At 43.9% G+C, this 27,054-nt stretch overlaps 2 protein-coding genes across 9 annotated transcripts; one reads left to right on the forward strand and one right to left on the reverse strand.

Moving 5' to 3' along the window:
* Nucleotides 1-4,585: 4,585 nt before the first annotated feature.
* Nucleotides 4,586-7,793, reverse strand: POLE3 (DNA polymerase epsilon 3, accessory subunit). Its single transcript, XM_054500928.2, has 4 exons — nt 7,574-7,793; nt 7,397-7,482; nt 6,951-7,069; nt 4,586-6,333 (listed from the first exon to the last, which is right to left on the reverse strand). The coding sequence occupies exons 1-4, from the start codon at nt 7,637-7,639 to the stop codon at nt 6,161-6,163; spliced, it is 444 nt and encodes a 147-aa protein (XP_054356903.1). The 5' UTR covers nt 7,640-7,793; the 3' UTR covers nt 4,586-6,160.
* Nucleotides 7,682-27,054, forward strand: C13H9orf43 (chromosome 13 C9orf43 homolog). 8 transcript variants are annotated; one of them, XM_063649815.1, is made up of 14 exons: nt 7,682-7,914; nt 10,790-10,989; nt 11,101-11,236; nt 16,459-16,516; nt 18,467-18,567; nt 19,910-19,946; nt 20,685-20,857; nt 21,535-21,685; nt 22,386-22,443; nt 22,711-22,799; nt 23,024-23,111; nt 25,525-25,601; nt 26,263-26,326; nt 26,536-27,054. In XM_063649815.1, the coding sequence occupies exons 2-14, from the start codon at nt 10,839-10,841 to the stop codon at nt 26,748-26,750; spliced, it is 1,398 nt and encodes a 465-aa protein (XP_063505885.1). In that variant the 5' UTR covers nt 7,682-7,914; nt 10,790-10,838; the 3' UTR covers nt 26,751-27,054. The 8 variants fall into 8 exon arrangements, with proteins under 8 accessions (XP_063505885.1, XP_054356896.1, XP_054356900.1 ...); XM_054500921.1 differs by lacking the exon at nt 7,682-7,914 and adding an exon at nt 8,010-8,348; XM_054500925.1 differs by lacking the exon at nt 7,682-7,914 and adding an exon at nt 8,022-8,348 and having other exon boundaries at nt 22,711-22,775; nt 26,536-27,050.

A 27,054-nucleotide genomic window follows, 5' to 3' on the forward strand; every position in this document is an offset into this window, starting at 1 on the left:
ATAATGTTTGCTGTGCATTAAAGAGTCAGGGACAGTATCACGCATTTTACATTCATTTATCTAATCTCGACAGCAACAATGTTACTATTCTCACTTTACGGATTGGAAAAACAATTGCCAGCTAGATTAAATAATTTGCCCCATGTTACATTGGGCTCTCTGCAATGCCTGCTAATAACCATGCTCCATAGGGGCAATTATTGTTTGTTTTTTCTTAGATTCCCTGCCCAACATTTCTTTCCTGACACCCGTTCCCTCCCTGAGGTTATTGATAACTAAAAAAATTAGAACCATCTAAGAACCCAAATAGAATGGGAAATTTTAAAATGTTGCTGTTTGGTGTAGCCTATTTCCCCCATGTCTTTTCTTGTTCTTGACTGAAAGACCTGTTCCCACTCTCCCCCCAGCCTCCACCTTTTGAAACATTTTACCTTAATCTTTCAGTATTGTGAATGCAATAATATGAACAAATCTTAAACATATTGTTGAGTAAAAGAAGTGAGACACGAAAGAGTATATAATGTGATTTCATTTATATTAACTACACAGTCAAGCAAAATTAAGCTGTGCTGTTAGGACTCAGAATAGTGATTTCCACTGGGGAGATGGGGAGGATTGAAAGGGAGATTAGGCTGGGTGTGGTGGCTCACACCTGTAATCCTAGCACTTTGGGAGGCCAAGGCTGGTGGATCGCTTGCCAGGAGTTCAAGACCAACCTTGGCAACATGATGAAACAGTCTCTACAAAAATTACAAAAAGTAGCTGGGCATGGTGGTGGACACCTGTAGTCCCAGCTACTTGGGAGACTGAGATGGGAGGATTGCTTGAGCCTGGGAGGTCAAGGCTGCAATAAGCTGTGATTGTACCACGGCACTCCAGCCTGGGTGACAGAGCAAGACCCTGTCTCCAAAAAAAAAAAAAAAAAAAAAAAAAAAACGCGGCAAGGGGAGACTAAAGAGGTTACTTTGAATGCAGTTAATGTTTATTGGTCTGGGAGTGAGTTACATGGCTGTGTTTAATTTGTGAAAATTCATTAAGCTCCACATTTATTTGTGTCTTTTAGTATGTATATTATGTTTCAGTAAAAAATTAAAACTAAACTATTCTGAGTATCTCCTAGGTAGGTGTATGGCATTGTGCTAAATGCTGTGAAAAGCATAAAAAAGGAACAAGAAAGAAAGCAGACTGCTGATTGCCAGGGTCTGAGGAAAATGTTTTGAAACTAGATAGAGGTAGTGGTTGCACAACATTGTGAATGTTCTAAATGCCACCGAATTGCTCATTTAAAAATGGTTAATTCTATGTTCTTTGAATTTCATGTCAGTCTTAAAAAGTGAGTTCACTAGATGCAATGTGGTATTCTGGGTTGGCCTCTGTAATCGAAAAAGGACATAAGTAGAGAAACTGTTGAAATATAAAAAGCTTATTAAAAAAAAAAAACGGAGCAAGGCCAAAGGTCATTGGAACAGAATCGCAGTTTTCATAAATTCATGGTAAGATCTTGAGCAAGTCACTTCTCTCTGAAGAACCTCAATTTCCTATCAGTAAAAATAGGAGGTTAGGCTGCAAAAGTAGCTTTGAATGGATTGGGGCGAGAACTCTCCCACCTCCCGAATCCAAATCAGAATCTCTGGGCATGAAGGGGCATGGTAAAAAAGTGAAACATTACCTTAGCCTAGTAAGGAACTTGAAAAGTCCAGATACCACTACAGTAATGATAGAAGTGTGGTGGGGGGAAAACTGGTGGATGATGTCAAAAATTTTTCCCAGTTGTTAAATTCTGTAGTTTTTTTTTTTTTTTTTTTTTGAGGCAGAGTCTTGCTCTGTCACACAGGCTGGAGTACAGTGGCGCAGTCTCAGCTCACTGCAACCTCTGCCTCCCGGGTTCAAGCGATTCTCCTGCCTCAGCCTCCCAAGTAGCTGGGACTACAGGCTACCATGCCCGGCTAATTTTTATATTTTTAGTACAGAAGGGGTTCCCCATATCGGCCAGGCTGGTCTCGAATTCCTGACCTCATGATGAACCTGCCTCGGCCTCCCAAAGTGCTGGGATTACAGGTGTGAGCCACTGTGCCCGGCCAAATTCTGTAGTTTTAAAGTAATAGTCCCTATTTTCAGGAAACATGTTTTTCTTAGGTAGTCCAAGTTTGGTGATGAATGGGGCAGAATTAACTAAAGCCATATGGGAGAATTCTTTTGGGGATTCATCGTTGACTAGAGCACACAGCCTTGTTACAGAGTGGCAGGTTAAAATAGGTAGCAGGGCGAGCCCTTCTCATGCAGGCTTTGAATAATAGGTTTAAGTATAGATTTGATTTAATAGGAAACAAGGAGGGTCTGTAACCCAGCAATGCTCCAGGAAGATCCACGTGCCAAGTAATCCACAGAGGAGGCTAGGGGAAGTGGAGATGAGGCAGGGGACTGAGCTTAAAGGAAGCCACAGGAGTTGAGTAGTGCTCATGGGAATTAAGAAAGGATGTTTCTACTGTGAAGGAAAAAGCTATTAGATCTAATGAGTACTGGGGGGTTGTATCTTTATGAAATGTTATTTATAAATTTATGATTTGAAAAAGCTATGTAGATTATGTAGATTTGGCCAGGCACGGTGGCTCACACCTATAATCCCAGCACTTTGGGAGTTGGAGTCGGGCAGATCACTTGAGGTCAGGAGTTCACGACCAGCCTGGCCAACATGGTGAAATCCTGTCTCTACTAAAAATACAAAAATCAGCCAGGTGTGGTGGTGCAGGCCTGTAATCGCAGCTATTTGGGAGGCTGAGGCAGTAGAATTTCTTGAACCCCAGGAGGCGGAGGTTGTAGTGAGCAGAGATGGCACCACTGCCCTCTAGCCTGGGCGACAGAGCAAAAGTCCTTCTCAAAAAAAAAAAAAAGGAACGCCTGTAATCCCAGCACTCTGGGAGGCTGAGGCAGGCGGATCACCTGAGGTCAGGAGTTTGAGACCAAGACCAGCCTGGCCAATGTGGTGAAACCCCATCTCTACTAAAAATACAAAAAATTAGCTGGACGTGGTGGCCGGTACCTGTAATCCCAGCTACTAGGGAGGCTGAGGCAGGAGAATTGCTTGAACCTGGGAGGCAGAGGCTGCAGTGAGACAAGATCGTGCCACTGCACTCCAGCCTGGGTGACAGAGCAAGGCTCTGTCTCAAAATAAAATAAAAAAGAAAAAGCTACGTAGATTAGATAGGTGATACAGCACTGTGGTAAAGAGATAATAGAGGTAACAGCAGTACTGCTTCATAGGGTTTAAGAGTTAATACTTAGGGCTGAGTGTGGTGGCTTATGCCTGTAATCCCAGTATTTTGGGAGGCCAAGGCAGGAGGATTGCTTGAGCCCAGGAGTTGGAGACCAGCCTGGGTAACACAGCTAGACCCTGCCTCAAATTAAAAAAAAAAAAAAATAAAGCCGGGTGTGGTGGCTCACACCTGTAATCCCAGCACTTTGGGAGCCCGAGGCGGGTGTATCACGAGATCAAGAGATTGAGACTATCCTGGTCAACATGGTGAAACCCCATCTCTACTAAAAATACAAAAATTAGCTGGGTGTGGTGGCGTGCACAGCTGTAGTCCCAGCTACTCGGGAGGCTGAGGCAGGAGAATCACTTGAACCAGGGAGGCGGAGGTTGTAGAGAGCCGAGATTGTGCCACTGCACTCCAGCCTGGTGACAGAGACTCTGTTTAAAAAAAAATAAAAATAAAAAAAATAAAAAAGGGTTAATACTTGAAAGCAGTTAGTGCCAGACACAGTAGGGGGCTCAATAAATGAAGCTGCTGAGAATCTAGTATGTATAGGGTGCCCAGCACATCCATGAAAAGCTCTTGCACCGGCCGGGGGTGGTGGCTCACCCCTGTAATCCCGGCACTTTCGGAGGCTGAGGCAGGTGAATCACGAGGTCAGGAGATCGAAACCATCCTGGCTAACACAGTGAAACCCCACCTCTACTAAAAATACAAAAACAAAATTTGCCAGGCGTGGTGGCGGGCGCCTGTAGTCCCAGCTACTAGGGAGGCTGAGGCAGGAGAAAGGCGTGAACCCTGGAGGCAGAGCTTGCAGTGAGCCGTGATCATGCCACTGCACTCCAGCAGGTGTGTTGGCTCACGCCTGTAATCCCAGCACTTCGGGAGGCTGAGGCAGGTGGATCACCTGAGGTCAGGAGTTTGAGACTAGCCTAGCCAACATGGTGAAACCTTGTCTCCACTAAAAATATAAAAATTAGCTGGGCATGGTGGTGGGTGCCTGTAATCCCAGCTACCTGGGAGGCTGAGGCAGGAGAATTGCTTGAACCTGGGAGGCGGAGGTTGCAGTGAGCCGAGATCATGCCACTACACTCCAGCCTGGGTGACAGATTGAGACTCTGTCTCAAAAAAACAAAACAAAACAAATGCTCTTGCAGTAGTTCAGAGCCCTTGCCTGTGAATGAGCAGCACCTGCTGGTCATCCAAGGCGATGCAGGATCTCATGTTTACAAAGGTCTGGCCAAGTCCACACGCCAAAAACTGTATGGAGAGTATCATCAGGGGCTGTCTCCAAAAACACACTATGAACAAGCAGCATGAAACAGGAGGCATCATTTTTTAACAAGACTTTTATTTGTACAAAGCATTACAATCTTCTCAGCATTCTTCACTCACAAACTTTTCACTGTATTTAACAAGTTAACAGTGTCAAACTTCACGTCACTACCTGTCAAACCCCAAGCGCTCAACTTAGAAACAAAAAGTGCTTGGAGTACTGAATGGAAACAGAAAAAGGCTAAGAAAGGCCAAGAGAGATATTTTAGAAGCAGTTAAAGAGGATGGTTTGGGGAGAGTTAGATTCCTGAGCACCATCAGATTTCCCTTAAGGTTCAGAGGGGCTTCACAAAATAATTTTTAGTAAGACATGAGACAAAATTAGCCAGGCTTGGTGGCACGCATCTGTAGTCCCAGATACTCAGGAGGCTCAGGCAGGAGGATCACCTGAGCCCAGGATTTCAAGGATGCAATGAGCTATGATCATGCCACTGCACTCTAGCCTGGGCCAGAGTGAGAGACCCCATCTCTTAAAAACAAAAAGTGAGATTAGAACTAAGGAATCAAGAGATCAGAGGAACTCACACTTTGGAGTATTAAGCAGGTAATCAAAGCATACAGACTGACAGAAGTGAGAAAAGGAGGGAGACAAGAAAGTGGGATGGGGAGCAGAGGAGAGGCAGGAGAGAGAAAGGAAGCAAGAGGCGCAGAGGGAGAAAGCTGTGCCTAGAGAAAATCAAGTTTGGCACTCATCGTGAATTGAAGAATGAAAAGCCAGTCACAAGTCTGGGAGATGGACTACAAGAAGAGGAAGGCTGGGGTTTTACACCTTCCAGGAGGTGATGACAAATCCTAAAGCTGTACAGTAGCAGAGAGTAAGGTACATCTGACACTATGCCATCTGTTTTTGTAAAAGTAAGACACTGGCACCATGCCTGACTAATACCATTCCACACTGCTGATTTAAGAATATCTGTGATCAGATTACTACCACACCAGCAGGCCGATCATCTACAGGCAATATAGAAAGGTTTTGGGCCAAGTGGGTCTATGGAAAACAAAATTCAATTAATGCTTCTGTCAAGTGAAGAGACAGAACAGATTTTGTTATTCTCCCACAGCATTTTAGTAGTTTCCTAAAGCTTACTCATTCTGAGCAGTCTTAGTAAGCTACTATTGTCAAAGACTGTGCAATCAAACATAGGCTGACCATAAGCAAAGCCCCAATTTTTCCTGAGCCTTGGCTGCCTCTGTGATCTGGAACACAGCAGGCAGCATGGAAGTTATTATTACTTATTTGGGGGAATAGGGAAGACTGCAGATCAAAAACCATCTAACCATACATTTAAGTAAACAAAAGCGAGCAAACTGACTAATTTAGCCGTTCAGAATCCCTGTTGTCGAAAGGTCATAACCTTCAGATTGATGAAGCAAAACAGGATTCTGCTACTCAGATGCTCTGAGTTTGGTAAGTGCTGGTTTTGATGGTATTTCTAGTCAGTTTTTATTCTGATCTTTTCAGGCACTTTTGCCTAAGACTACTCTGCCCAGCATGGAAAAACTTCACAGAAACATGTAGCACGTCTCATCTCAAGTGGTACCTTCCAAGGTGCCACAGTCTCCCGCCCTATTCAGTTGTCTACTTCTTCCTCTTCATTCTGTTCTTCTTCTTCCAGCCTTTCTTCGTCTTCATCATTGTCCTCATCCCTGCTCTTGTCTTGCTCTTCCGAGTCTGTTTTTTTGTCTTTGTCCTTCTTCTTTTGCTCTGAGGCCTCCTTCTTGCCTTTCTGCTCCCGCCTATATGCTGTAAGGAGGAAAGAAGGGGTTAGGAGACAGAGCTGAAAGTGAGCCAGACAGACTGCCGGAGCTAATTACATTGTACAATTGGAAAAACGGAGGCAGATGGGCGCGGTGGCTCACGCCTGTAATCCCAGCACTTTAGGAGGTTGAGACGGGCGGATCACCTGAGGTCAGGAGTTCAAGACCAGCCTGGCCAATATGGTGAAACCCTGTCTCTACAAAAATAAAAAATTAGCCGCACGTGGTGGCGTGCACCTGTAGTCCCAGCTACTTGGGAGGCTGAGGCAGGAGAATTGCTTGAACCCAGGAGGAGGAGGCTGTGGTGAGCCGAGATCCCACCACTGCACTCCAGCTTGGGTGACAGAGCAAGACTCCGTCTCAAAAAAAAAAAAAAAAAAGAAAAACAAGACAAAAACAAAAACGGAGGCAGAGAAGGAAAAATAACTTGCTCAGCATCACAAAACAGATCTGAGGTGGTGCCCACCGAACTGGGTCGAGTCACATCAAGTGCTGGCTTACTGGACTTAAAGGGACCCGCGCTGAGAAAGGCTCAGGGCCTGGTGAACAGGTCACACAGGATGATCATCTTCTATGTGGTTTAGAAGACAGGAGGCTCGTTACCTTCCAGAGCTTCTTTCAATGGGGTAACGAACCGCTGGAACTCCATCTCTTCCATGGCTGAGAGCACATCACTGGCATTCAGCGTCTTCCGCTTTCCTTTCATGGCAAAGTTGTTAGCACTGAGAGAAGAGAAAAGCTGTCAAGACTCCCTCTTGTTTGTAAGGGGTGAGTGGGAAAAGGAGCACCCAGAGGTGGAACGGGAAAGCCTGCCTCTTACATGCATGGATTTTGGTGTGACAGGGATAAGTCCTTCCCTTCTCTGCACAAAAAAGCTAAAGCAAAGTTACTTTGTTGTGGTATTTCGCTTCAGAACTTGTAAGAACTGGCAGAGGGCTGTGAACCTGTCCCCACCGAGGAAGGACACAATCGTTGGGGTTTGTGAGGTCCCGGCCAGCAACTCCCAGCCAGGTATCCCCGCGCCTCCCTTATGCCTCTGTCCCGCTCACCAGGATGTGGCGTACAGCACGAAGACGCTGGCGGCGCGGGAGATGGCGCTCCGGGCCTCCTTGGAGATGTTGACACCGTCCGGGAGCTGCGAGGAGACCGGGGGTGAGCAAAGCTGCCGTTCCAGAACCTGCTTCCCTCCTGCCCGTTCGTCCGCCCCCCCCCCCCGAGCTGCTCACCGCCTCCTTGATGATCCTGGTGATGACGGCGTTGGGCAGGTTTAGGTCCTCGGGCCTCTCCGCCATCGCCGCCGCTGGGGCTTAAACTCCCCTTCGCCTCCGCTTCAGGGAGCTACTGCGTCCGGACTTCCCGCGTCGCTACGGTCTGACCCTCCGAGGCTTCCGTCCCGCCCCACGTGGCCTACAGGTCCCACAGTGCTCCGAGCGCCATAGCCTCCCTCCTCCCCCCACAGCCCCGCCTCTGCCTCAAATACCGGCGCATCCGGATTTTGAAGCCGCAGTGGTTTTGGCCCGCCAAGGTTTCCATCCAACACCACCGCACCTCGCACGCCCCTCCCCAGGTCCGTTTCGCTGCTTCTCGCCATTGCCGCGTCGGGAACCTTATCACCAACTTATTTGGCTCAATGGAGCTTCCGTCCGTTTCCCATGGTGCTCTGCGCCGCTGCTTGGCGACGGCGCGGCCGGTCGTAGCGTGTGGGAGACGCAGGCGTGGCTGACTCAGCTGGGCGGGTCCCTTTAGGACGCGAGGCAGGCTCTGGCCCGCCGGGTCCGTTAATCTCCTCACCGCCCCGTAAGGGGCCAGGTTTTACCACTTGATTTAGCAACCCTAAGTGGTTTGGAATCTGCTTTGCTGTCACAGGACCTCAGCCCGTCGTAATCAGATTCTCCCACTTTCTTTTTTCTTTCCTGGAATGGAGCGGGCAATCTTTTTCCTTCTCTACCGAAGTTGATGTTCATTTTTAATCTTTTCGCCCCTCACATCTTTGTAATAATGGTACTAAGACTGAGTGTTATTTAGATTTTATTGTTGTTGTTTGTTTTTAACGCGAACTATTTAGGCAGCCCAGAGATAATGCTGGCCATATAGAGATGCGTCTGATTAGGTCTCAGGAGCCAATTCGGGCTGGGCAGGTAACGAAAGGGCGAGAAGCAGCCTTTTCATTGTATGAAGAATGCAACATCACATTCGCTTTCAAAAACAAACCGTGTTAAAATTGTATTTATTTTTCAGTTAAATTGTTCGTCATACATCTTTTCCAGTTAAAACCATTCTCAAGGTTTTCCAATGGCGTTTTTTTTTTTTTTTTGAGACAGAGTCTCACTCTGTCGCCCAGGTTGGAGTGCAGTGGCGCGATTTCGGCTCACTGCAAGCTCCGCCTCCCGGGTTCACGCCATTCTCCTACCTCAGCCTCCGGAGTAGCTGGGACTACAGACGCCCGCCACCACGCCGGGCTAATTTTTTTGTATTTTTAGTAGAGAAAGGGTTTCACCGTGTTAGCCAGGATGGTCTCGATCTCCTGACCTCGTGATCCGCCCGCCTCGGCCTCCCAAAGTGCAGGGATTACAGGCTCGAGCCACCGCGCCCGGCGCAATGGCGTTTTAAGTTGTTTTAAAGTTATTTTTATATTAAGTTCGTAGAAATTCTCACTCCCACTGATTTTATTTATTTTTTAATGTTTAAAATTTCTTGACAGGATCTCACTCCGTCCCCCAGGCTGGAGTGCAGCGGCACGGTCTCGGCTCACTGTAGCCTCGACCTCCCTGGCTCAGGTGGTCCTCCCACCTCAGCCCCAAATAGCTGGGGCTACAGGTGCGTTCCATCACACCCAGCTAATTTTTTGTATTTTTCGTAGAGACAGGGTTTCACCATGTTGCCCAGGCTGGTTTCGAACTCCAGGGCTCAAGTGATTCGCCCTCGGCCTTGCAAAGTGCTGAGATTACAGGCGTGAGCCACCACGCCCAGCCTCCCACTGAGAATTAATGCTGCTTTTTTTTCCCGTCAAGCATGCGGTCCCAAGTCGCCCTGTAGTTTTCTTGCTTTCAATAGAAGCCTGATTATAGAGAAATATTTTAAAACAAAAGAGCAAATGCTATGATAAATGGCAACTGAAAGTGCTTCAATTAGAGACCATAAGGTCTGGTGGGGGAACTCCGCTTGGATAGAACAGACCTGGCTGAAACCGTCAGGGCTGCTTAGCGATAGTCAGTTGCTCTTCAACTGGAGTTGGTCCCAGTGTTGTCAAGTATTTTGGTCTCTAAAAGGAGCCAGAAATCTGGACATTGTGGGCTATTTCAATTTTAAAATTGATTCAAAGTGCCAGCCAAACAAAACAAGTAATAGGCCAGGTGCAATGCCAGGCTGATAGTTTATCTTTGATCTAAATTCTAAAACTGTTTAGAACAGGGAGTTTGTTTATTACTGTTCATGTCCAAAGCAGGTCCCCTCACATATTTAGTAATCAATAAATATGTTGAATAAAAGAAAGAAATGGACACTGTCCTTAAAAAGTTCTTAGGGATAAGGTGGTAGTTAGTGATTGCCTAAAACACCTCTAGAAAGGAAAAGATGATAATATTTATTGAACACCTCCCGTGAATAAAAGTACATTATCTCATTTAATGCTTCTGCAGTCCTACTTAGGGATTCCCCTCTTTCTGCTTATTTTATTTATTATTTTTTGTGGAGAGGGGGTAACTCATCTTGGCCTACCAAAGTGCTGTGGTTACAAACCTGAGACACCAAGTCAAGACCCCTCCCCCTACTTGAAGGAGAGGTGTGAAGTCACTTGTCAAAGGCCATATGGCCAGTGAATGAAAAGCTAATGGCCTCTGATGCAACTAGGAGTGTCTAGTGATTTGCTATTTGAGCAAACACATTCATTGCTGGTGGGTATTTTATCTGCCTGCATGGGAACTGAAGCACATTGGAAAATGAAACGTGTCTTCCAGGAATTTGGGCCTTCTAAGACACTTCTGTGACTACTTTGGTCATAATTTGATAATGCTTTTTGGAGATGGTGGCATCTTCTCCCTGATGACTAACGAAGGGGAAAAGGAAAGGATGCAAATATTTATTTGGAACAATATGCCAGGCTTTTAATATCCATTAACTAATTTTTATAATGACCCTGTGAAATAAGCTTATCCTCATTTTACAGTGGAGGCAACAGGCTCAGACTGGTTAAGTCCCAGGTCACTCAACTATTAAATAGCCAATTACGAGACCTGAAGTCATTCTGCTCTCAAACTCTTGCCATTCTACTTTGTGCTGAGATATTTTCATACTTGCTTGTTACCCAATCTTTAATTATTTTGTGGCCATCATTTACCTATATAGGTTCAATAGAAATATTTTATACTGTGAGTTCAAATTAAGATCTGGACTGTATGGTTAACGTATAATACTCCCTAATTATGTAGTTGTTGATTTTCCAGAGGACTAGAGTGCTGCAGGGTTGGCCTTTGGCCTAAACCATTTTTAGCTATGGACTTGCCAGATGAGAGCCAGTGGGATGAAACCACCTGTGGCTTGGCTGTTTGTCAGCACCCACAATGCTGGGCAACTATCCGCCGCATTGAGAGGGGCCATCCTCGAATCCTTGGCTCATCCTGCAAAACTCCCCTGGATGCTGAAGGTGAATTAGCCAGCTTCTGTCCTCTCCCTCATGAGGTCCTTAATGTATTTACGTATGTGGCTCCCTTTCTCCAGGCAGCAGGTTAACATGTTTTCTTCTGGTCTGCCTTAGATAAACTCCCAGTGCTCACCGTGGTAGACATCTCAGATTCCTGCTTTGCACCTCGTCATTTACCAGAATGTACCTTTACTAAGGCCCATTCTTTATTGTCTCGGAGTTCAAAGTTTTACTCCAAATTTCATGGCAGGTAAATTATCATGGAATCTTCCTTTAACAGCCTATTGTCTCAGAATTCTGGATTATGATTTTCGTTATCCATTAGTATACTTTGAGAAAGCTAAATTAAAAAGAAAATACCAATTGGGTTAAAGAAGTGGTGAATAGGCAGTGGGAAACAGAAAGAAACCCTTCCTGCTTGTGCTCTAGGAATTGGTTAATTTGGGAGGTATATTGGTTTGGTAGGGCTGTCATAACAAAATACCATAGACTGGGTGCCTTAAACAACAAAATTTATTTTCTTATAATTCTTGAGGCTAGAAGTCCAATATCAAGGCGTTGCCAAGACTGTTTACTTTTGAGACCACTCTTGGTTTGTAGATGGTAATTTTTTACACCCTGTGTCCTTTTTATTTATTTTTTTTGAGACAGGGTCTCACCCTGTCACCCAGGCTGGACTAGAGTGCAATGGTGCGATCATAGCTCACTGCAGCCTCAACTTTCCGGGCTAAAGCGATCCTCCCACCTCAGCCTCCCAAGTACTAGGACTACAAGTGTGCACCACCACGCCTGGTTAATTTTTGTTTTTTTTTACTTTTATTAGAGATGAGGTCTTGCTTTGTTGCCTGGTCTGGTCTTGAACTCCTGGCCTCAAGTGATCCTCCTGCTTGGCCTCCCAAATTGTTGGGATTACAGGCGTGAGACACCATACTGAGCCCCTCTTCCTATGTGTTAACATGGTCTTCCCTCTGTGTGTCTGTGTCTTAATTTCTTCTTACAAGGACACCAGTCTTACTGGGTTAGGGCCCCCTCATGTGACTTCATTTTTACCTTAATAACTTTTTAAAATCCATAGCTCCAAATACAGTCAAATTCTGAAGTACTAGTTGGGACTTTAACAGGTGAATTTTGGGAGGACACAATTCAGCCCATCTTAACAGCATCTGTATGTATGGACAGAAAACTGTCCATATATGCTGTCTTTCTTTTTTCTTTTTTGAGACAGAGTCTCACTCTGTCACCCAGGCTGGAGTGCAATGGCACAACCTCTGTCTCCCAGGTTCAAGCAATTCTCATGCTTCAGCCTCCCGAGTATCTGGAATTACAGGCGTGCACCACCATGCGTGGCTGATTTTTATGTTTTTAATAGAGACGGAGTTTCACCATGTTGGCCAGGCTGGTCTCAAACTCCTGACCTCAAGTGATCCACCTGCCTCAGCCTCCCAAAGTGCTGGAATTACAGGTGTGAGCCACCATGCCCAACCCTGTCTTTCTATTTCCTTTTTTTTGGTGGGGGATAGGGTCTTACTTTGTTGCCTAGCCTGGAGTACAGTGGCACCATCTCGGCTCACTGCAACCTCCACCTCTTGGGTTCGAGTGATTCTCCAGCGTCAGCCTCCCAAGTAGCTGGGACCACAGGCAGGCGCCACCACTCCTGGCTAATTTTTGGATTTTTTGTATAGACAGGTTTTTGCCATGTTGCCCAGGCTGGTCTCGAACTCGTGAGCTCAAATGAATTGTATGCTTAAAAATGGCTAAAATGGTCAATTTTTGTTATGTATATATTTACCACAGTAAAAAACTCATATCCTTATATTTTCATATCACTTGCTATTTTTCTTATTTTTAAAAAGACATGTTACATGCATGGATGAATGAATAACGTAAAGGGGTTATCCTGTAATCCCAGAGTGTTGGGATTACAGGCGTGAGCCCCCATGCCCGGCCCCTGTCTTTCTATAATAATATTTTATTTTTAGGTATGAAACTATTTGTAAGCTCCTAAAGGAAAAAGCAGGGCTTTTCTTTTTCTTTTCTTGAGTCTCCTACAATGTCTATGTACCCAATGAGTGCTTGCTGATGCATGAAACCAAGGGACAGGTATCTGTGGAAAACTTAGACTTAAAAAATTCGAAGACTTTGTTACCTGGAATCAAAGCACCAGTGGTGGCTCTTATAGTAGTTTCTTTTCTCTTGTTCCATTTAAGTAGCCCCTGATGATTTCTCTTTGGCTAACAATAGTATAGGAAGAGGTATGACTATTTTCATGTTCTCTAGGACTTTAACTCTGGTTAAACAGCGGTGTTTCTCAGTCAAGACCTATGATATGCTTCACATTCATACCCAGGGACACACTCCGCCCCTGCCATGCCCACCGTGTATAGCGCAGAGCTGTGAGAGAGCTGCCTCCTCTAGTCATTTCCCTGTTTCCACGCCTTCTTCCTTCAGTGTGTCTTGCTTTCTGCTCAACACTCTTTGTCGGAGACCAGTCTCTCATGACATGGTGGGTTTTTGCAGTGGCTTCTGAACTGATTTCCCTGCCTTTTCTCCATGAAGCTATTTTACATATGGCCAACAGATTAATCTTCCAAAAATATTGCTTTGTTCATTTCCTTGCTTGAAAAGCCCCTTTATCAGAACTTTGTTTACTAGAGAACAGACTCAAACCTCCCAACTCTGGACTGGTGGCCTCTCTCTTTACTGTCTGGCTCCTCTAATCAGAGTCCTCTCTTCTTGACACCAACTTTTCCTCTGGCGAGACTGGTTTTCTGATTGTGCTTTTCTGTCATGCGGTTTCCTAAACCGTAAAGGCCCTCTTCCTTCCTGTCACTTCATTAAGTCCCTTTCCTGGCCTGTAAGGCCCTACGAGATCTGGCCTTCCTACTGGACCTCATCTCGCATTTCTCCCTTCCTTGTTGAGTAGGCTCCGGCCACACTGCTCTTTCAATTCCTCATCTATGCCACACCTTCCACCCCAGGGCTTATGGCCCTACTGTTTCTTCTGAGTAGAACACTTTTTCTCTCAACTAGGTTTTTTTTTTTTTTTTTTTAAAACACTATTGACGTTTTGGACCAGATAATTCTTTGTCCTTTGGGGCTGTCTTATTTTAGCTACTTCCCTGGCCTCTACCCATTGAATACTAATAGTACCCTACCTCCGGTTATGACAACCAGAAACGCCTCCAGACATTACCAGATGTCCCCTGGGGGCAAAATTGCCCCCTCGTTGAGAAATACTGCCCTAGATCCTTCCAGCTAATTCCTTTCGGTCATTGAGTTTAAGCTTAAATGTTGCTTTTTCACAGAAGTCTTCCTCAACCAGTCTATTTAAAATTTCCTTACACCCTCATCGTCATTTAACCAAGCATCATTTTTCTTCAGTTTTTCTGATCTGAAATGATTTTTTTGATTTGTTTGCCGCCTCTCATGAGAATATCAGTCCCTACAAGAGCAGGGACCATATGTTTCTTTTGTTGGCTGCTCTGTCTCCTATGTCTTCAACAATGCATGGCATTTAGTGGAAACATAATAAGTATTTGTTGATTGAGAGAATATGGTCCTTTTCTTCTGTCAAGGTTGAGTTTCCTCATTTCCCACTAGCCTCTGATACTCTCTCTTCCAAACTACCCCCAGTACTTCAGTCCCTGACATGCTTATTGATATTTTTAAGTTTATCTCCTGTTTGTCCAGCTGGATTTTAGGCCCTTTGAAAGCAGGGGCCATGACATTTGTTTAGTCATTCAATTCACAACTGTATTTTAGTGGGGGCCACTGTGGTGAATGCTGGGATACAACAGTAAACAACATACAGTCTTTACCCTCAAGGGACTTTCAGCCTAGTTGGGGAGGCAAAGAAATAAGCAGGCCGTATAATGAGTGTCATGAGAGGACCACCCCATGGTGTGTGGAAACACCAGAAAGGTTCCCAAGCCAGGGCACTGTCTTCTGTGTAAGTGGCATCTGTGCCTAGACTGGAAGTCTGAGCAGTCTAGTGAAATTGGGGGTTGTAGGTGGGAGGTTGGCAGGAAGCGAGTTCTAAACCGTAGGAATAGCATATGCAAAGGCTTGGGGGCAAGAGGAAATTCTATCTGTATCAGGAAAATAGTTCATTGTGCCTAGAACATAGAGCAGGAATGGAAGAGTGGTCAGAGATGAGGCTGGGGAGCTGCAGTAGAAACAGGAAGCAGGAGTCTGTGTCATGTAGGACTTCATAAAGCAGGCTGAGTGTTAGGTCTTTATCTTTGTTTTGTTTTTAAATTCCACTATCATCCCTAAAGGTCTTTATCATTTACCCCTTTACGTTATTCATTCATCCATGCATGTAACATGTCTTTTAAAAAATAAGAAAAATAGCAAGTGATATGAAAACATAAGGATATTAGTTTTTTACTGTGGTATATATACACATAACAAAATTTGACCATTTTAGCCGTTTTTAAGTGTAAAATTCATTGGCATTAAGTACATTCACAATGTTGTACATCCATCAGCACTATTCATTTCCGGAATGTTTTTATCATGTCAAACAAAAACTGTATCCATTAACAGTAACTCCCCATTCCCTCCTCTTCCCAGCCCCTCTATTCTATTTTCTGTCTTTATGAACTTTCTGGTAATCTCTATTCTATTTTCTGTCTTTATGAACTTGCCTGTTCTAAGTACCTCATATAAGTGGAATCACACAACATTTGTCCTTTTATGTCTGGCTTATTTCACATAGTATAATGTTTCCAGTGTTGTAGTATATACTGTAGTCCCCCCTTATTTGCAGGAAATAAATTCTCAGACCCCCAGTGGATGCCCGAAACTGTGAAAGTACCAAACCCTATATTTACTATGTTTTTACATATACATACATACCAATGGTAAAGTTTAATTTATAAGTTAGGTACAGTAAGAGATGAACAACAATAAGATAGAACAATTAAAATATACTGTGATAAAAACTCATGGTGTGAATATCGTCTCTTGTGGTCTCTGTCTCTCTCTCAAAATACCTTACTTATAGGTGCTCACCTATTTTCAGATCATAGTTGACTGTGGGCAAGTGAAACCATGGATAAAGGACTACTGTATCAGAATTTCATGACTTTTAAAAGCTGAATGATATTCTATTGTTTGTATATACCGCATTTTGTTTATTTAACATATTTTGAGCATCTGCATCAAAGTACTTAATAAACTTTTATTGATGGTGATATAACTGTCTCTAGTTGGAGAGAAGAGTAGGCTATGAATTCTGTTTGATGAAACAAATAGTTTTGAAGTATTTGCCGTGTGCAATGTCTGTTTAGGAGCTGTTCCAGGAAAAACAAACAAAACTTAAGGATATGGTGAGATCCTACGTTCATTTGGTAAGCATTAAGCCCAAGGTTTTCTGTAGATAAGTAGAAGGATTTCCTCATAGCACTAACGTTATCATTCCAATAAGTCTTTTGTATTTCTGTTTTATGTGTGGAACTCGTTTTTTAGGCCTCCGAAGGGTTTACCTGACAAAAGTTTGATCCACTGTACTAATAGACTTCCCAAAGTAAGTCACAGATTTTAAAAGTACTTTTTCAACATTTTTTCTTTACTAGTGGAAATAAACTATTCTGCCTTTATTTGAAATTATTCCTCAGGAGGACTATAATCTGAACAGTAATGTTGATAGTAACCATCTAATATTGGGCCCTTACTGTATGTTAGACTCTGTGCTATCTACATGCCGTATTATTTTCAGAAATCCTAGAAGCCAGTGGGATCTATTTGTATAGGTTTGGTGTAGGTGAGAATTTTCTGTCTCTATCCTGCGTAGAACATGTTCAGCTACTCAGTAAATATTGTCATCTCATAATCAGGGAAACTGGAATGCTGGAATGGCAGACCCAGATAGGCCTTAAGATCATCTCATCTGATAACTTACAAACTGTTTAGCTGTGATCTACAGTAAGAAATAGATTTTACAACAAAAATATCATGGAACAATCCTTACCCTAACTATGAGTTATGTACTCTAATATTTTCTGTCCTATTCTGTTTTATTCTATTTCATTTTTAAACAATGTGGTCTGTGATTCAAAAAATTTGATTTTATGACCTATGAATAAGTTGCAATTGCAGTTTGAAGAACACTACAATGGTTTAATAGACCACATCTATCTTATATATCTTGCAGGTGATAAAACTGAGATGGGAAGTGATTAGCTAAAGCACACAGCTAGTTAGGGGTAGAGCTAAATTAGAACTTTAGGAAGAAAAAACCCTCCTACTTAACTACAGTAAAGAGAGATTTACTATTCTTTGCAGTCCTACTGGATGCCTTTTATTTTTTTCTTGAGATGTTTCACTTTTCAATATCATGTGTAGTGGAGAGTATAAGGAACTGAGATGGTAGATGGTTTTGAATGGATGAATTGATTAATCACTTTACCTCTTTGACTTCTTTAGAACAAGAGGATTAGATTAAATAATAATAACAACAATAATAATAATTATTATTATTTTAAGAGACAGGGTCTTTCTCTGTCACCCAGGCTGGAGTGCAGTGATAAGATCATGGCTCATTGTAGCCTCAAACTCCTGGGTTCAAACCATCCTCCTGCCTCAGACCCCTGAGTAACTGAGACTACAGGTACACACCACCACACTTGGCTAATTAAAAACTTTTTGTAGAAACAGGGTCTCACTATGTTGCCCAGGCTGGTCTCAAACTCCCAGCCTCAAGCAATCCTCCTACCTCTGTCTACCAAAGTGCATGAGTTGTCATGCCTGGCCTAGATTAAATTATTTTAAGTTAATTATTTGAAGAGATAATGTATGAAGATGATTTTTAAATTCAAAAAGCATTAAAGGATTTATAATGAAAAGGAATCTCTCCTATTACCTCCAAGTCCATCAGTTTGTCTTCACAGGGACAACCTTATTTTGAATAGTTTTTTCGTGTGTGTATCTTACCAGGAATATGGACTAGGTGATTTACAAGATTTCCTTGAGCACTAGTGTTCTAGGATCCTAAATAGCTAAATGTGAGAAGAGTTAGCCTTTGACTTTTATATAAATGCCTATAATTGTAGTCAGACTGTAAAAGAAAACACCTTGCTTCTGTTTCTATAAGTTCTCTTCCTGCTCCCAAACTGCAGATTGTAATGTCTGCAGGATCTAAGTCTTTGGAGTGGAGTGGGCAGGATAAGTAATGTTCCTGTAGGTAAGCCCCAGGGCAGCCTCATGTGGGATCGGATTGGGAGTTGCTAAATGCTACCCTAATGGCACAGGGAAGCAGGGGAGATTATTTGCTTATTAATACTCACTCTTGCAGATACCTATACTGATATTTGATGGAGTAGTCTGTTTTTTTTTGGGAGAATATTATGAAGATGTCTTGGAGATGGGAAACTTAAAATCATCTTCTGTGCCACCGAACTCTTTGCTTAGCATATCCTTAATCTGATATAGGGCTTAGCACCTCAAGCCATACATAGGCTTTATATCTTTCTCTTAGCTTCCAGTGTTGAATTTGAATGAGACGCAACTTCCCTGCCCTGAAGATGTTAGAAATATGGTTGTATTGTGGATCCCAGAAGAAACAGAGATACATGTGAGGTGAGTATCATATCTGGAACTCAGAGGACTTTGACTCTATAAATCCCTGATGTCTTCTGCAGGCCTCCTTTTTGTGATCTCCCATTTAGCCAGCTCATTACAAGTAGCAGGAGGCCAAGCAGAGAAGGTCGTGGTCTCTTGCATCTGCCTTTTGCTACACTGGAATTTTAATGTAATGCATTTTGAGATTCATGCTGTGGGACTTCTCCATATCAAATTTTACATGGCAGTAAATAGCATACAAGATAAGGCTCAACTTACTTATAAGCCTTGACTAAGAAATAAATGCTCTCTCTTAGTTTTTCTTATTAGCCACTTGCAACAAGCGAAAAAGTTCTCAGTGAAGCATGTGAATGTCTGTTCTCAACCCCAGGGCCTAGTGCAGTGTACAAAAGCGACAGCATATAGGACTTGTGTACAAAACAGTGTGTGACAAAGATTATTTGGTGAAGGCCGAAAGGCTTGCTAATATTGACAACCATGGGGAAAGTGTTTGGTTCTTCTTTCCTGATCCTTGAGGCTTTCAGGTTCTTAAGTGACATTTAGAGATGATGAAACTTAAGAACTTCTTTGTATTTCATTTTGTTTTTCTTTTTAAAAAATAATCCTGTGGGTGCTTCTCTCTCTATATATGCATTTGTGTGTGTGTATATGGTATAAACAAATGAAAAACAACCCTAAGGATTTATTTCCTTTCGTGTGAAAGAAGCTCAGAAGTAGGCAGGCTAGGGCATGTGAGCTCCATGAGATAATTAGAAACCAGAGCTCCTTCTAGCTTTTTGGGCCATCATCCTTAGCCCATGGATTCCAACTTCTAAGGAGTTTCATGGGTGCTTTTAAGGTATAAGTTGGCTACTAGAGCTCCAGCTATCATATCCATGTCCCAGGCAAGGAGGAAGAGGTCAGAGCGAAAAATACTTCTTACGAAACATCTTTGTGTCAAGCAGTGAGGATTTAGTGAACCAAATAGATTTGGTCCCTGTCCTGTTGGAGCCTTGTCAGGGGGAGTCAGCCATTACAGACATAACCACACCTATATATATCATTTCTAATTTGGATTCATGCTATGAAAGTAGATAACTGGATTGCTTGAGAGAATAATGGGAAACCTAATTTAGATATGAGGATGGGGGGTCTTTTTAGCAGAAGGTACTTGGGCAGCAGTTACTGCTGGGTTCCCAACCAGCTATTTTCGAGTACTGATCAAAGATAGGAATCTTTGTGGTCATCATTCACAAATATCCTTGGAGCTTCTGTTTAAGCTATCTGGGAATAAGTTATGCTTATTCTTATTTCAAGTCCAGCTGAGAAGCATGTTTTGTTTTGTTTTGTTTTTCTCCAGCCAGCATGGGAAGAAGAAAAGAAAGAACTCGGCAGTGGTGAGTTTGATGTTTTTGTGCAAACCTTTATAATATTGCTATGTAGAGTTTATTTTGTTTTCCTTTCAGGTCTCCTCCACCTTACCCCCGTTCTTTCCTGAAATGATCCAAATCTGCTAAAGAAAACCCTTCTTTAGGAATAATTAACCAAACCATTCTCTATTCAGAGACTCCTTTTTTCTGTCTCCTCCCTGTAGGGAGATGAAGAGCACCTTGAGATAGTAGGGGGAACTGTTGCATGTTCAGGGGGAGTTTTTGGTCAATTAAAAACAAATCCCCAATGTGATGAGATAGAATTTCAATGGACTAGGAGTTATAAGACCTGGGCTTCTAATTCTAATTGTACCATTTATGGGTAAATGTGACCTTGGATAAGTCACTGTAAGACTGCTATGTCCATGAGAGTAGTGTCTTGGTTCATTCTGTTCATTGCTGAATCCCCATCCCTAGCCCTGTGCCTGACACATAATTAGACAATAAATTTTTGTTCAGTTTGTTGAGTGAGTAAATGAATGACCTTTCTGGAAAATTAAACAAAACAACGAATCCCTGTTTGATCTGAATACAACAATAGAGTTGGGAGCTTGAGAGGGAAACATGTGGCGTCCCTCATCGTTCAGAGGAGGCAACCATGGCTGGAGTACATGTCAGGGTGGTGTCAAGAGGCTAGAATGTTGATGAAAAGGACTAGGCTAAAAAGAGTGCTTTGGAGAATTCTTTCCATTGTTTCTCTTCCAGAAAAGCAAGTCATTTCTGGGTCTCTCTGGAAATCAGTCCGCAGAAACACGAGTAGGAACACCAGGGATGATTGTGCCTCCCCCAACCCCAGTGCAATTGTCTGAACAATTCAGTTCAGATTTCCTACCTCTCTGGGCTCAATCTGAAGCGTTACCTCAGGATCTACTGAAGGAGTAAGTATCATGTAGGTCTGTGGGAGAGCCAGAGCACCTGCTTTTTACTGAAGCTGGGATGGGTCTAAACAGTGTGCTTTTTCTGAGTAGGACTGGGAGAAAACTATCACCCCAATTTGTTTACTGAACTCTTGGACTTACCAACAGGCAGGGATGACCATCATAACCACCACCATTTGTCACACTTACCATTTGCCTGGCCCTGTGCTAGGCACATCACATGTACTTTCATTTAAATTTGCACTAGGAGGTAGGCACTATCACTCTCTTCTTTTTATGGGTGAATTATGAATAAGTGGTAGGCGTAATATGTGGTCTGCAGTGAGATGACCTTTGAATTTTACATTGAAACTTAACTGGCTATATGAATTTTGGTAATGTATTTAGCCTCTTAAAGTTTCATTTTCCTCATTTGCAAAGTGGGAATAATATCTGTTCTCAGGTGTTGTAAGGTGTCGTAAAAGCACATGAGCCTGACATAGAATCAGCACTGAGTATATGCAGCCATGATGATCGTAGTTGCATCAGAAAGGTGTTACCAAATGAGCACTTGTTGGTACAGGCCTTTTCAGACCCAAAGTGGAGTTTTCTTGGAGCCCTTTACATCTCTTTCTCCTCAGCTATGCTTTCCAGGAGGAGCTGTTGCTGACTGTCTGGCTGTCCTCTGTCCCCTTCAGACTTTTGCCAGGTGGAAAGCAAACCATGCTCTGTCCGGAGATGAAGATAAAATTGGCCATGATGAAAAAGAATCTTCCCTTGGAAAAGAACCGACCTGACAGTGCGATTTCTTCTAAGATGTTTCTATCTATACACCGCCTCACCCTCGAAGTAAGAGCTAGGAAGCAGCAGGGAAGAAGCCTATGTGAAAATTCAAACCCATCTCTCCTCAAATCTGGAAAAGTTGACATTCTATTCCTTATCTCTCTTCTGCCTTTCCACTCTGAACCCATGCCCCAGAGAAGGCTGGGCTCTATGTAGGTAAAAGCCAGTCGATAGGGAAGTGTTGAGAGAGCAATGTTCTCTATTTCTTTCTTCTTTTTTTTTTTCTTTTTTGAGAGACTGGGTCTCACTCTGTCACCCAGGGTGGAGTGCGGTGGTTGATCATGGCTCACTGCAGCCTTGACCTTCTGGGATGAAGCCATCCTCCCACCTCAGCCTCCAGAGTAGCTGGGACTACAGGTGTGCGCCACCATGGCTGGCTAATTTTTAATTTTTTGTAGAGACAGGGTCTCACTATGTTGCCTAGGCTGGTTTCGAACTCCTGAGCTCAGGTAGTCTGCCCACCTCAGCCTCCCAAAGTGCTGGGATTACAGGCATGAGCCACCATGCCTGGCCATGTTCTCTATTTCTTCTGCACTTTGTTCCCCACACCTTTTCCCTTCTTCCGTAGCCCCTGGTACAATGCTGCAAAACACTGGGTTCTTAAAATGTGCTTGTTGACTGGATGAATAAACGCATTTGGGGGATACATTTGGAGAAAGGGAAAGACCTGCAGTAGAGCTTTTCATTTTCTTTTTTCTTTCTCCAGAGTCCAGCACTGCGATATCCCGAACGTTTGAAGAAATTACATAACCTGAAGACAGAAGGTAGATTTGCTGTTGCTGCTGGATCTCTAAGCACCATTTTCTGTTAGCCCACATTTCTCATACTTTAACATGGTCCAATTCAGTTATATTTGTGGCCACAGTCATACAGGGTCACATGTAGAACTCAGGAAACAATAGTTTCAGGAAGCAGCCCCTCTGACTTGGTCCTTACCAGGGAGTCACCATTGTGAAGGAAGGCACAGCAGGCATTCCAGTGGGAGAGAGGGGGCTGTTAGAAGAGGATCAAGCTGGCTCTCTGGTCACCAGGTTACAGGAAACAGCAGCAGTGGCAGCAGCGGCAGCAGCAGCAGCAGCAGCAGCAACAGAGGAAGGTGAAAACACCTATTAAGAAACAGGTAGAGTGGCAGTGAGGGGCTTGCTGGGACTGGGAGAGGTAGCTACAGCCTGGAATGGGAAGGGATGTATGAAAGGTGGGAGTCTCCTTTTTTTCTATCTGGTTATAGATATAAAGTTCTTGTCTGGTTGTAGATGTTAAATTCCTTCTTTTTGATATTCCTTTTGAAAAAAGTTTTCTTTACTTCCAAAAATCCTAATTTGTTCCTCCTGATGTGGGTTTCAGGAGGCTAAAAAGAAAGCCAAGAGTGATCCAGGGAGCCAGAGCACTTCACATAAACATCCAGTTACCACCATTCATGGCCCTCTCTATGGTAAGGGGAATATATGCTTGGTTGGGGGTGATAGGATCCCTGACAGGTAGGTATCTGAGGGCAGGAAAAGCTAAACTTGCTCTTGTCATTTTGAGACCTGCCTTTGTCAGGCACTCAGAGTTTCTTGGAATGCTTGTCTGTCTGGTCTCTCATGCACCATCCTTCCCTCATAAATTTGCTAAACAAACAAGCTGAGCCAGATGTCTGCTTCACATGAGGGCTTGAAAGATGACCATGAATATGATCACAGTCATCTTTTCCTCAGGTTCTACCTTAGAAAAGGCAGAGCACTTTGAGGATCAGGAGAGGAGCAAGCCCAGGTTATTGAAGAGAAAACCCTGAGGGCCCATTGTCCAATGAGGCAGGGAGAGCTGGGGCCCCTCACTAGAACCCCAAAAGAGTTCTAAGGAAGCAGAGCGCCGGGGCCCCCTAACCTTCCTGCCACAAGGTCGAGAGTCTCCGGAGCCTCACGTTAAAATCAATACATTGTCTAGCCCCATCCAGGAGTCAGGGAGCCAACTCTTGTCAGGCAGTTCTTTTGCTCCAGTGCTCATGCTGGACACAAGAATGGACATCTCCCTTTTTTGGAGTCGTTATTATGTCTGAGCTCAGGCATATACTTACCACTTTCCCTCCAAAATTTTTCAACTTGAGTGGAGAATGGGAGGAGGGAGAAAGAATCCCCCAAACTTTGGAGGATCGTTGTGCCCTTCTCAGACTGGACATTGCTGACTTTAATATGAAAACAACTGTTTAATCTTCAGAAAGAGCTCTCCAATCCTGGGGCACTGGGAGGGCTGAGACGAGGTTTCCTGAGAAGGATGTTGCCCTCTTGCTTTCCTTCCCATCTCACTTAGTTGTCTGATGCCAGTGATCTGCTCTAACTGAAGGTTAAAAGGTTCCTGCCCTTCTTATGGGAGGTGGACAGAATCAGGGCTTGGCCCTGGGCAGGAGGTAATGTATCCAAGGTTAGCACTCCATCTAGGGTGACCACTACCACTCCCCTGAATTCCATTCTGGTGCCTTTCGTACCCCTTCCCAATGCCTCCAATAGGAGCAGTTTTGCTTGGGTGACTGGGGTGCCTCTGTGAGGCATGTTCATAGAGCAGTGGCCTGACCTCACTGAGTTGAGAAAGGCTTTATGGAAGAGATGATTTTTGCATTGGATCTTGAGTATGTGTGGGAGTTTTCCTGATATGGAAAAGAACTCTTGAGAGGGAATAGCCTGTGCAAAGGCATCTAGGAGGATCATAGCTGCTCAGAAAACACTGAGCAGTTGAGTGTGGTTGTGGGGTTGGGTATTTAAGGGAGAGTGGTCTATCACACCAAAGAGGTAGGCAGGGGCTTGTATGGACTGCTAAGTCATTTGACCTTTATCATCCAGGCCAGTGGTGCTCCGCCTTGACTGTACACTAAGACCAATTGTGAGCTTTTATTTATTTATTTATTTGAGACGGAGTTTCGCTCTTGTTGCCCAGGCTGGAGTGCCATGATGCAATCTCGGCTCACCACAACCGCCACCTTCTGGGTCCAAGTTCAAGCAATTCTCCTGCCTCAGCCTCCCGGTAGCTGGGATTATAGGCATGCACCACCACGCCTGGCTAAGTTTTTGTATTTTTAGTAGAAACGGGATTTCTCCATGTTGGTCAGGCTGGTCTCGAACTCCCGACCTCAGGTGATCTGCCTGCCTCGGCCTCCCAAAATGTTGGGATTACAGGCGTGAGCCACTGCACCTGGCCAAGAAGCTTTTAAAACTCTAATACTCAGACTGTGTCCCAGCTATTAAGTCAGAATTTCTGGTGGTAGGAACTAGGCCTCAGCGTTTTTTGTTTGTTTGTTTGTTTTTTAAAGCTCTTCAGTTCTCCCAGTGTACAGCTAAGGTGAGAACCAGTGCTGGTAGGGAGTCGATGGAAATGCTATAATTTAGCATAATACCTCTGGTGGCGGCTTGGAAGATGTTTGTTTAGGGAAAGGGAGATTGAGAAAAGAGTGAATGAATCTACCTAGGGACTATTTGGGGAAGCAGCTGATGCAAAAGAAACATAAAACTAGAGGTTTTTGTTTTTGCTTTGTTTGTGGGTACATGAGGGATGGTGCAAGAAGATGAGTCACATTCTGGTAAGAGGAGTATTCATACGCTGTGAAAAAGTACATTAGGGTTTCTTGGAGGAATCCTGGGTCTTTTAACACACACTTGAGCGTAATCTCTAATTCTGTAATAGATGAAGTTACAGTCCCAGGTGAGCAGAATCTCAAGTAGAACTCAGACGGTCTAACTACGTTTTACCTGCCATCAAGGTCTTGTCTTTTCCTGGATGCGGAGTCACTTGTAGACTAGGGGTCACCTAGAAGCCCCCAAATAGGGTATGATATGGTAATAAGAGGAAGATTGAATGGACTCTTTGGTTACTAGGTTACAGAACTCTGCCAGGTCAGAACAGTGACATGAAGCAGCAGCAGCAGATGGAAAAAGGAACCACTTTGAAACAGGTGAGAGTGTACCAAGGCCTCTGCTAGGACCCAGTTTCAGTTATCTATTACTATGTAACAACCCCAAAGCTTAACCATAATGATTTGTTATTTCTAATGATTCTGTGGGTTGACTGGACAGTTGTTCTTCTCCTGCTTGAAGTCACTTAATGCAGCTGGGCTGAGGCTGTTGGCCAAGTTGCTGGTTTTCCTTCCTGAGGCCTCTGCATGTGGCTTATTTGGGCTTTTTGATAGCATAGTAGTCTCATGAAAGCAGTTTCTTAAGGGATGGGCCTGGAACTAAAACAGTGTTACCTGTGCCACATTTTCTTGGCCAAAGAAGTCACAAGTCCATCCCAGAGAGTAAATAAGAGAAGAAATAGGCCCTATCTCCTGATGGGAGGAACCGCATGTGCATACCAGAATGGGAGGAACTGTTGGAAGCCTCTTTGGAGGCCGTCTGCCCTTAGTTGGCTGCAGGGAATGGGAAGGAGTGGTTCTAGGTTCATTTGTACAGCATGGAGGGCAAAGAATGTGTGATACAAGCTTCTCTTCAGACCCAAGAGGTGGGTCTCTGGCTCATCTTAGATGTTAATTTCTCCAAGAAAAGCATCTTTTAGAAAAATTCTTTTAGTTTCCTAAAGTCTTGATTCAAATTTCCTTATACCCCAATGAATTTCAGGATTCCACAGAGAGACCAAAGATGAACTACTATGACCATGCGGATTTCCACCACAGTGTAAAAAGTAAGTTACTAGAGTAGAGGAACCTTAGTAAGTGACTGAGGAGAGGGGGAGTTGAACCTGTGTTGACCAGGATAGTTTACCTCCCTGAAGGCACAGTTCCTCTATCTCAGAGAAGTCCTAAAAAACACCCCATTTTTCCTTTTCTGTCCTCCATCTGTTGTAGTTGAGAGAAGTTTACAGGTGCAATTAATGACTGCATCTTCTTTTAGGTCCTGAATTGTATGAAACAGAACCCACTAACAAGGACATTAGTGCTCCGGTGGAAGCTGTGCCAGAAGCCCAGGCTGCCAGGCAAAAGAAGATCTCCTTTAACTTTTCAGAAATTATGGCTAGAACAGGCTGGAACTCTGAGCTCAAACTACTTAGGATTCTTCAGGACACTGATGATGAGGATGAGGAGGACCAGTCCTCTGGGGCAGAGTGAGAAGCCTCTGGAGGAATAGACTGAAGGCATTCCCTGGGGCAGCCGTGTTGCAAAGTGGGATGGCTGGTATCCTGAGGGCAGCAACGTTTCACATAAGGGCAAGAGGAGAGGGGCTTCTGCTCTCTGGAGCCTTTACCAGGGCCTGAGCTCTGAGCTTAGGGATTCCATTTTCTTTGTTCACCTCTACTTGCCTCTAAAATAAATGTAGGAGAAAAATCCCCAGCCCTTTTAGATTTAGATTATTTCTTTTCCATTAGGGTCAGAATAATTTTGGTGATTAAACACAACTGCTGCTCAATCAAAA

The sequence above is a fragment of the Pongo pygmaeus genome, chromosome 13 (assembly GCF_028885625.2).
Source record: "Pongo pygmaeus isolate AG05252 chromosome 13, NHGRI_mPonPyg2-v2.0_pri, whole genome shotgun sequence".
In the NCBI taxonomy this organism is placed as follows: domain Eukaryota; kingdom Metazoa; phylum Chordata; class Mammalia; order Primates; family Hominidae; genus Pongo; species Pongo pygmaeus.

Excerpts from the sequence above, each read along its gene's own strand:
- POLE3 (XM_054500928.2), bottom strand. The coding sequence starts at position 7,639 with ATGGCGGAGAGGCCCGAGGACCTAAACCTGCCCAACGCCGTCATCACC. Across the intron at positions 7,483-7,573 it reads CCAGGATCATCAAGGAGGCG|CTCCCGGACGGTGTCAACAT; the intron begins GTGAGCAGCTCG and ends GTCTCCTCGCAG. Across the intron at positions 6,334-6,950 it reads ATTGAAAGAAGCTCTGGAAG|CATATAGGCGGGAGCAGAAA; the intron begins GTAACGAGCCTC and ends TCCTCCTTACAG.
- C13H9orf43 (XM_063649815.1), top strand. The coding sequence starts at position 10,839 with ATGGACTTGCCAGATGAGAGCCAGTGGGATGAAACCACCTGTGGCTTG. Across the intron at positions 22,444-22,710 it reads ACATAACCTGAAGACAGAAG|GTTACAGGAAACAGCAGCAG; the intron begins GTAGATTTGCTG and ends TCTGGTCACCAG. Across the intron at positions 25,602-26,262 it reads AAGGAACCACTTTGAAACAG|GATTCCACAGAGAGACCAAA; the intron begins GTGAGAGTGTAC and ends AATGAATTTCAG.